This window comes from Ursus americanus, chromosome 3, assembly GCF_024610735.1.
Source record: "Ursus americanus isolate L20-20 chromosome 3, mUrsAme1.1.p, whole genome shotgun sequence".
NCBI classification, from domain to species: Eukaryota; Metazoa; Chordata; class Mammalia; order Carnivora; family Ursidae; genus Ursus; species Ursus americanus.
The window spans coordinates 6553643-6563919 of NC_142129.1; the positions used below are offsets into that span (position 1 = coordinate 6553643).

Here is a 10277-nt window from a genome sequence, read left to right on the forward strand (position 1 = left end):
GGGGTGGGAGAGGAAGAAGCAGGCTCCCAGCGGAGGAGCCTGATGTGGGGCTCGATCCAGGATCCTGGGACCAGGCCCTGAGCCAAAGGTAGACGCCTAAGGACTGAGCCACCCAGGCGCCCCTATGATTAAGAGTGTCTTATGGTTTCCCTCAACACTCTAATTTCGTTTTCTATTATTTTTTCCTCTATTCCCCTATGATCCTCTGTTTTGTTTCTTACATTCCACATATGAGTGAGATCATATGGTAATTGTCTTTCTCTGATTGACTTACTTCACTTAGCATTATACCGTCTAGTTCCATCCACGACATTGCAGATAGCAAGATTTTAGTTTTTTCATAGCTGATATATATATATATATATCACATCTTCTTTATCCATTCATCTGTGGATGGACAGCTGGGCTCTTTCCATAGTTCGGCTATTGTGGACATGGCTGCTATAAACATTGGGGTGCAGCTGCCCCTTCGGAGCACTACATTTGTATCTTTGGGGTAAATACCCAGTAGTGCAATTGCTGGGTCATAGGGTAGCTCTATTTTCAACTTCCTGAGGAACCTCCGTACTGTTTTCCAGAGTGGCTGCACCAGTTTGCATTCCCACCAACAGTGTAAGAAGGCTCCCCTTTCTTCACATCCTCGCCAACATGTGGCATTTCCTGTCTTGTTAATTTTAGTCATTCTGACTGGTGTGAGGTGGTATCTCATTGTGGTTTTGATTTGTGTTTCCCCGATGACAAGGGATGTGGAGCATTTTTCCATGTGTCTGTTGGCCATTTGCATGCCTTCCTAGGAGAAGTGTCTGTTCATGTCTTCTGCCCATTTCTTGACTGGATTCTTTGTTCTTTGGGTGTTGACTTTCCTAAGTTCTTTATAGATTTTGGATATAAGACCTTTATCTGATATGTCATTTGCAAATATCTTCTCCCATTTTGTCGGATGTCTTTTGATTTGTTGACTGTTTCCTTTGCTGTATAGAAGCTTTTTATCTTTTTTATTTTTTTATTATTATTATGATACATCTTTTTTTTTAAAAGATTTTATTTTATTTATTTGACGGAGACAGCCAGCGAGAGAGGGAACACAAGCAGGGGGAGTGGGAGAGGAAGAAGCAGGCTCATAGCGGAAGAGCCTAATGTGGGGCTCGATCCCAGAATGCTGGGATCATGCCCCAAGCCGAAGGCAGACGCTTAACGACTGCGCCATCCAGGCGCCCCTATTATGACACATCTTGATGAAGTCCCCACAGTTCATTTTGGCTTTTGTTTCCCTTACCTTTGGAGACATGTCTAGCAAGAAGTTGCTGCAGCCAAGGTCAAGGACGGTTACTGTCTGTGTTCTCCTCTAGGATTTTGATGGATGCCTGTCTCACATTTAGATCTTTCATCCATTTTGAGTTTATTTTCATTTATGGTGTAAGAACATGGTCCAGTTTCATTCTTCTGCATGTGGCTGTCCAATTTTCCCCACACCATTTGTTGAAGAGACTGTCTTCTTTTCTGCTCTGTTGAAGATTAGTTGGCTATAGAGCTGAGGGTCCATCTCTGGGGTCTCTATTCTATTTCACTGATCTATGTGTCTGTTTTTGTGCCAGTACCATACTGCCTTGATGATTACAGCTTTGTAGTATAGCTTGAAGTCCAGAATTGTGATGCCACCAGCTTCGGTTTTCTTTTTCAACATTCCTTTGGCTATTTGGGGTCTTTCCTGGTTCCATAAATTTTTAGGATTATTTGTTCCAGCTCTGTGAAAAAAGTTGATGGTATTCTGATAGGGAGTGCTTTGAATGTATCGATTGTATTTTATTTTCCAGCTTTACTGAGGTATAACTTTGATAAATAAAATAAATTGGCAAATAAAAATTGTATCTATTTAAGGTACACAACTTGGTGATTTGATACAGGCATACATTGCCAAATATTCACCAGAATCAAGCTAATTAACATATCCTCCTCCTCACACAGTTATCATTTATCCTTCCTTCTTTCTTTGTGAGAACACTTACCCCTTAGTGGGCACTGCCATTGTTTCCAGTTTTTTGCTATTCCAAGTGCCACCACTATAAATATCACAGGCGTTCCCTTGCATGAAAAAGAGGCACATATGTGTGCTGGGTGTGTGCCTCCAGGGAGGAGATCTCAGTAACGACTATGTGTAATATTCAGCTTTCCTGTGTGCTACAGACTTTTCCAAAGGGGTTCTACCAATTTACCTTCTCACCAAATGTCACGTGAGAGTTCTGTTTGCTCCATAGCCTCAGAAGTTTCCTTTTTATAGAATGTTTACACAATTCTCAATTCTATTCTTAGGCATTTTACTTTTTGTTGTTATTTTTTAAATCAAGAGTCATACCTAATTGGCTATTGTTTGTATGTTAGTCAGTTCTTATGGTTTTTATTTAATTTTGCATTCATCAATTCGTTAAGTTCTCCTATTGTTTATAGGAGCTTATCAGTTTATTCTTTTTTTTAAAGATTTCATTATTCATTTTAGAGAGAGGCAGAGAGTGTGTGTGAGCAGGGGGAGTGGCAGAGGGAGAGGAAGAGAGAAAATCTCAAGCGGACTCCAGCATGTGCAGGGATTCCGATGCAGGGCTCAGTCCCAGGACCCTGTGATCATGACTTGGCCCGAAATCAAGGGTTGGATGCTTAACTGACTGAGCCACCCAGGGGCCCCTTGGTTTATCCTCTTGATTTTTCCAGATATAAAATCATAACATTTACAAATAATGATAATTTTACATACATCTTAAGTTTTTTATACATGCAATTTATTTGTCTTTTATGGTGTTAGGGTATATTTCCTCTAAACATTGAAAAGAGTGTTAATAGTGAACATTTTAAACCTCTAAATCTCCATTAAACCTCCAAAATGCTTATCAAAATCTTCTTATTAAGAGAACACCTTCCCAGAGAAGCATTTTCATTCCAGCTCTTCACAGCAGCTCCAGAGAAAAAAAGTGGGATGAAGCGTCAAGTCAGGAAAGCTGTCCGTCAAGACCAGAGCAGAGGCGAGAGAAGACAGGCTAGAATCAAATGCGGAGGAAAAGGTGGAAAGTGACCAGATCACCTGATTCACCCAAAGTGGGGACGGCGGAGGAAAAGCTAAATAAATTTTGATGATCACAGCCCATCACAGACCCACTGAGAGAGGGAGATTTAATTTCAAGGTCATCTTCCCCCACCCATTCGTGCCCCCACATCGACAGGGCTTCGGTGTAGAAACAGTGAATTAAAGCTGAAAGAACGGCCCGGCATATACTCTATTTAAAAAGGGCTTCTTAGGGAAACCCACAGACAACAGTGAAATGAGGCAGGGGTACTGGAGGAAACCGAAAACTCTGCACCTACAGGTAGAGCAAACATGAACACAGCCCGACTCCTAGACAGAAGAACGCACAACCTCGTGCTACAGCCCTACTTACGTCACTTCCTAATATCCCATAGATTGCGTCCAGCTTGGCACGTCAGCACCCAGGCATGTATAGAAGCAAGGAGCACAGTCTGGAGACACAGAGTGAGCAAACCAGACTCAGATATGACTCAGATTTTGGAATTGTCAGACGTGTGTGTGTGTGTGTGTGTGTGTGTGTGTGTGTGTGCACATACATGAAGAGATTTATTATAAAGTATTGGCTACATGATTTATTCTAAGGGGTTGGCTCAACTGTTGTGCAGCTGACAAGTCCCGAGGCCCACAGTACCAGTGGCTGGAGGCCCAGTGGAGATGGTGGGCAGCTCCAAGCTGAGGACGGGCGACTCAGCACCCGACTGTGCTTCCGTTCCAGTCCTTGTCCTGAGAGGAAATACTTAAAGGAAGTTGGAATTAAGGAGGGAAGAGGAGATGACAGGCATCTGCCACGATGGTGAAGGCATGGGGTGTGTGTAGGAAGCAGGGACTCGCACAAAAGGGAGATCTGTAAAAAATCATCCCCCCGCACAAAATTTCCTGGAGGATCTGCTGCTTCTTTCTAAGCCTCTGAGATCTAGTTGTCCTCGTGCAGGTCAAAATAATAACAACAGTGGTGTTGTTGTTTTTCCTGTTCATACCAGCAAAACCACAGACAAAATGCGGAAGGCACGTCTTCTGACTGAGGGGGGGCCGGCCCGGGTGTTCCCATTCACTTCCCGCTCCCCCTCCACGGCCGACTGCTGCTCTTTCAAGGGCAGTGCTGCAGCTGAGCGTTCTCATCCCATGTGGCTGAAAACTATAAGCCATGTCCTCTATCTATTCATACGCCGCGGACACTTTCCTCTCCCTCCTCCAGTCAAGGTCCCCAGAAGCCTCCGATGTGTCGGCCCCAAAAGGAAAAACAAAGAATTCACAAGAGCACACGGCCCCAGGAGACAGAGAACATTGCCACTCCTCTCGCCCCACAGCTGACAGAGTGGTAAGTCCCAGTGTGTGGGGGAGCGTGTCTGTGTGCGTGTGTGTGTGTGTGTGTGTGTGTGTGTTGTTTGTGTATATGTGTCGAGTACGGATGTTTCCGTGTGTGTTGTGTTTTTGTGTTTGTGTGAGTGTGTGTTGTGTTTGGGAGTGTATGGGTACAGTGTGGGTGATGTGTGTGTGTGTTTGTGTGTTTGTGTGTGCTGCCTACGTTTGCCGATGTGCTATGTTTGTGTGTATGTGAGTTTATGTGTATGTGTTATGTTTGTGTGGATGTTTATATGTGTTTATATATTTGTATGTGTGTAAGTGCTATTTGTGTATGTTTGTGAGTGTGTGTGTTTGTGAGTGTGGGTGTGTGTGTTTGTGTGTGTGTATGTTTGTGGGTGTGTGTTGTGTTTGCGTGTATGTGTTTGTGAGTGTGTGTGTGTTTGGGAGTGTGGGTGTGTGCTGCGATCCTGGTTGGAGGGATAGGGCCCTACTTTGCAAAGAGGACAAGGAGTTGCTCTAGAAAATGTCATAAAGTGTGTTGGAGTCTCATAGGGGAAGAGACCTCGGGGACATTTAGTTCAGGCCCAGCGTTCACACTTATGGGGACACTAAGGCCCAGGCAGGGTGGCCATCCTAACTGAAGGCAGTTGGAGATGAGCACTGAGGTCCCCTGGCTCCCAGCGGGACTCTGCCCCACACCCTGAAGGCCCCTCCCTGCCACCCTAAGCTCAGAACCCGGCCCCGCCTCTCGCCTTCTGCAGTCCTCACTGCCGAGCCTTCCCCAAAGCTCAGGCCTGGACTGCGCTTATTGGCCCAAGACCCCCGTGACTCCCCCCGCCACACCATGCCAGCCCCTCGCCACAACTTCCTGCCCGTGCCCTCCAGATCTTTCCACTGCTCTCAGGACCCAGGATCAGACCTGCTTCTGCTCTTGGCTCCTTTCTGTCGTCACAGGACAGCTCCGGGTCCCTGGCTAACCGAATGCCACCTGCTCCTGCGTGGGCAGGGCCGTTCACCTTTCTCCATGAACTCTCTTAGAGTGACCCAGAGACCACAGTGGTGGGGGGAGGGAGAGAGGAAAGCAAAGAAAGTGGGGTCCCCTCGGACCCCCTCCTCCCTCTCCTCATTCAGGCTGCTCCCCCTCAAACCAATGCTTCTGGCCAGAGAAAGGCAAAAGTCAGGTGCCTCTTAAAAGTCTGTTGAAAAACTAATGAGACATATGATGATTTTCTCTAGGCAGAGGAAGAAGAATACGTACATATTCTCGTAGACAGTCCTGAAGAAGAGCTGTGTCAGGATCCTAGACGAGACATGTTAGGAAGTAAACCACTTTTAGCAGAAATGACCTTGAGAGGGGTGTGGCTGGGGACGTTCAGAGAGCAGGTGGTGCGCTGGGACAGGCAGCCGGGCTCATCCCGCTCAGAGATGTGCCCACCTGGGCCGCCATCGAAGGGCCTTTGGCTTGGGGCCCTTCTTTACGGCAGCCAAATAAGAGGGAAAGCTCCCCGATAGGCAGAGCAAGCGGAAGGAAGGGGAAAGACAGTGCCAGTTGCCCCCTGGACTATATCTCTGTGCCAGGCCCAAGGAAAAGGGTCTGTGTGTCCTGGGCTTTCATCCTCTGGAAGGATGCGCTGATGGTCTTGTGACCAAACGGCTCACCCGGGCTGAGGCTCTGAAGCCAACAGACCCTGTGCAGGCACTTGGCTGGATCCCAGAGACCTTGGGGTCGTATGGGCTGCAAAGCACCACGGGGACAAGCAGGATGTCGTCGGCCAACCGCTGCCTCAGAACTGGGCTTGCTTCTCAAGGAGTTCTGTCCCCCCAAAAGCTATTGCATCAGGGTCAGGTGCTGAATTTCCGAGGGCTCAGCGTTGCCATTTAACCTGGGGAGACAGAATCTGGGAATGCTGGAAATCCACCCATTTTCCTGGCCAGCAGAAAGTATTTGTGATTCATTTGTATTTTAACACTAATGGTTTTTTTTTTCTCTATGAACCTCAATGGCCTGAGCCAGCGGGAGAGAGCCTTTCTAATAAAGTACATAAGAAAACTGCCAATAGACGTGCTGACACCTGATTTACCTTTTCTTGCAGCAGCCAAGGTGAACTATTACTTGAAAAATCCTCCCCAGAGCCCAAGTGATAGGTTTCAAGTCCGGTGGTGAGCTCTGGCTGCAGGCTTGCCCAGACAGGACTTGCTGTCGCCGTCCAGCTCTGCATTGGCGAGGAGGGCAGGGAGGAACATTCCACCTCCCTGCTCCCTTGACACTCCCATCCATTCACCCACATTCCTTTCAAGCCAGCTGCGGGGAGCTGGAGGGAGCCAGAGCCATTCAGTCAGATGGCAGCAAGGCGGGCAGCAGAGAACATGTCCTTGCCCAGCAGAGTCAGGGGAGGACGATGCCGATCCTGCCTTCAGAGGCTTAGGGCTCCGACACTGTGACACGTCAGTCTCTTCAGCGGGGGACAGACTCGGACACCAGCTGTGATTTGGCATTTCTCTATGTGCTCTGGGTCTGGGATCTGAAAGGCAGAGGGGAACTCCCTCCCTGTCCCTCAGGCCAGGTGGATCTAAGACTCTTGACACTGGGTTTCTCGATAGGAAGTTGGCATCTCCAAGTCTTTTCTCTCAGAGCAGGGTTCTGATATTCTGCCGGGGGAGAACGTCCCACTCAAACTGTAAGGCTGTTGCCTAAGCATGTGGACCCAGCCTGCCTCTGCGCTTGGAGCCAGGGTCTGGCTGAGGTGCTCCCACACTCCCAACATTCTCCGTCGGGAAAGCTAAAGAAGGTGATGCGGTCAGTTGCCCCAGAGGGAAGATAGACGCAAAGGACACACGCTGTTTTTCTTCCTTTTCTCACTGAGAAGGATCTGCAATCAGGGATATTCAGCAAAGCCCAGGGTCCCATATTCATGCTGGGCTAATTCCCATCTGGGTGAGAAGAGAGGGCCCTGAGAAGGAGTTTCAAAACCACAGCACCCAGCGATCTCCCTTCGGGGTAGATACGCAACAGAATTGAGGGCAGCGACTCAGACAGACATTTGCGCCTTAATGCTCATGGCAGCGCTATTCACAGCAGTAAAAGGTGGAAACAGCCCAAATGTTCGTATGTGTGTACGAATCGACAACCAGTGCCAGATACCTACCAGGGGTACTATTCAGCCTTCAAAAGGAAGGAAATTCTGACCCAGACTCCGATATGGATGAACTGGGAAACATTATGCTAAGTGAAATAAGCCAGGCCCAGAAGAGCAAATATAATTATAATTTGGGATGATGAAAACATTCTCGAGATGCACAGTGGAGGTGACCGCACAACACTGTGAATGTCCCAGCACCACTGAGTTGCACGCCTAAAAATGAATACAATGATCAATTTTATGCCATGTATTTTTTATATCCTATTTTTACCACAAGTTTTTAAAAAAGCTTCAAAAAAAGCAAGACAGAACGAGAGCCCCCGCAGCCCTCCAGGGCAGACTCCAGGTCCTAGCCTCACGCCCCCCTACCTGGGGCGCCCAGCCCGCAGCTCCCCCCGGGCGTGCGCACAGCCCTAACCCCAGCTCCTTCTGCTCTGTCCCCCCACTTCTAGGCCTGGGGGAGGACCCACAGAGCCCGCGGACACTGAGGCTGCTCCTGGTGGGGAAAACGGGCAGTGGGAAAAGCGCCACAGGAAACAGCATCCTGGGCAGGAGAGAGTTCGAGTCTAAAGTCAGCACGCGACCGGTGACCCTGAGCCTCCAGCGGGGCAGCTGCGGCTGGGCTGGGCGGGAGCTCGAGGTGATCGACACCCCTGACATCCTGGGCCCGCGGGACGGGCCAGAGGCGGCGTCAAGGGCCATCTGCGAGGCGATGGCCTTCTCTGCGCCCGGGCCGCACGCAGTGCTGCTGGTGACGCAGCTGGGCCGCTTCACGGACGAGGACCTGCAGGCCGTGCGGCGCCTGCAGGAGGCCTTCGGGGTAGACGTGCTGGCGCACACGGTGCTGGTGTTCACGCGCAAGGAGGACCTGGAGGGCGGCTCGCTGGAGGAGTACGTGCGCGACACGGACAACCAGCACCTGGCCCAGTTGGACGCCCTGTGCGCGCGCCGCCACTGCGCCTTCAACAACGCAGCGGCCGGCGCCCAGCAGGAGGCGCAGCTGCGGGAGCTGCTGGATATGGTCAATGTGGTCCTGTGGGAGAATGAGGGCCGCCCCTACAGCTACCCGGGCTACCGGCGCTCCCCGCAGCTCAGCCCGCTTGGGGACGCGCGGGACACGCAGGTTGGCATCCGGCAGGGCTCCGAGGGGGCGCCCCTGCAGGAGGCCCTGCTGGAGGGACTGTGCCAATTCCAGAAGGAATTCGAGAAGGCTCACAGACACCTGCTGAAGAGGGCGCCCATTTGAGCTGGCGCTGGACCTCAGTCCCTGGAGCCTGCTGCCATCCTGCCCCTTGCGCTCTCCGTCCCTGGGGGTCCCTGGCCTTCCCGGGCTCCTGGGGGTGTCTGATGCGGCGAGAGGCGGGTATGGTCCCCAGTTCCCAACTCACGCCCCAGGGCCCTCATTCCCTTCTGGGGAGCCTGCAAAGGAAGCAGTTGAATGACTTAAACGCTGCGGGGAGTAGCCTGCCTCATTGACAGGGAGACATCTGCAACACGGGGGTGTCTTTTTGGAGGGCTGCTCCTACAGACGGGGTCCCTAAGAAGCCACCTGGGATTGGAGAAGCGGGCAGGATGGGGGTCTGGCTCTGGCCATCTGACTGCATAAGGACACGATGTGCCTCAGGTGCCCTTCAGCTGCTTTGGGGTTCTATTGCTTCTGGGGAGTCTGACCAACTGACGGAAACAGAATAGGAGCAGACCGGGGGGGGGGGGGCAAAAGCCTCCCAATAGCTCCTCTTTTCCTTTCTTCGAGCTGTGCACCAGAGGGTCTCTAGCTACCTTCTCCTGGGGCAGGTGGGAAATGGAGGTCGGGGAGACAGTGTTGGAGGGCAATCAGAAATCAGAGGACACAGCCTTGGGTCTGTCTGGACACTTGTCCTCTGGTGGGAGATTCTCTGCTATCAGATGCCCATGGACTGCAGTCTCCCAGTGTAGACACCATGACACCCACGTTCCCTAGACTCAATGGACTCCTAAGAAGGCTTGAGCATTTCTTCTGCTAGGAGATTCAGAAAAGTGTCTCAAGGCACGACAGAGACTTATTTTGAGTGCATACGTAAGACAGCCCTTGTGGGTGTGCCTGGTTGGCTCAGAGGGTTAAGCGGCTGCCTTCAGCTCAGGTCATGATCCGGGGTTCCTGGGATTGAGCCCTGCATGGGGCTCCCTGCTCAGCAGGGAGTCTGCTCCTCCCTCTCCCTCCCCTCACTGGTGTTCTCTTGCTATCCCTGCCTCCTCTCTCTCAAATAAATAAAAAATCTCAAAAATAAAAGATACTCCTTGTGCCAGAGCCATTTATTAAATATGCCCATTCCCCAGTGAACTGAAACACAACATTTATCATATAAGAAACTTTCATATTCCCAAAGATCTAGGGCAGGATTTTCAATTCCATTTTTGTCCTCTACTTTTTTCCTTTGTTATGAATACACTGTCGATTTGATTACAGAGGCTTTGAGTGCAGTATGGCACACCCGATTTCCTCCTCAGTCTACATTTTTGTATTTCCTTTGTTCTTCTCAGACATTCATTCTTCTACGTGAGAGTTAAATCACTTGTGTAATCATCAGGAAAGAACCTATGGGCATTCCAGGTGCAATTGTCTTCCATCAGGTTTGGAAGAATTGGTAACCACTTCAATGGTAAATGGATCAACACCGTCATACTTCCAAGTGAATAGACTCCCAGCGTCAGAGCTATTGAGTAAAAACTAAAATCAATTGCTATTCCATCAGAAGATTAATTTCTTTAATTTAAGTGTT

General features: G+C 49.8%; 1 protein-coding gene across 2 annotated transcripts; it reads left to right on the forward strand.

The window, feature by feature from the left end:
• Positions 1–2672: 2672 nt before the first annotated feature.
• LOC123788793 (GTPase IMAP family member 6-like) lies at positions 2673–9766 on the forward strand. Of its 2 annotated transcripts, XM_045792352.2 has the most exons (3): positions 2673–4391; positions 5615–5699; positions 7971–9766. In XM_045792352.2, exons 1-3 carry the CDS (start codon positions 4218–4220, stop codon positions 8762–8764), a joined length of 1053 nt encoding a protein of 350 aa, XP_045648308.2. In that variant the 5' UTR covers positions 2673–4217; the 3' UTR covers positions 8765–9766. The 2 variants fall into 2 exon arrangements, 1 of the variants encoding a protein (XP_045648308.2); XR_015723777.1 differs by lacking the exons at positions 2673–4391; positions 5615–5699 and adding an exon at positions 5886–6479 and having other exon boundaries at positions 7971–8107.
• The last annotated feature ends 511 nt before the right edge of the window (positions 9767–10277 follow it).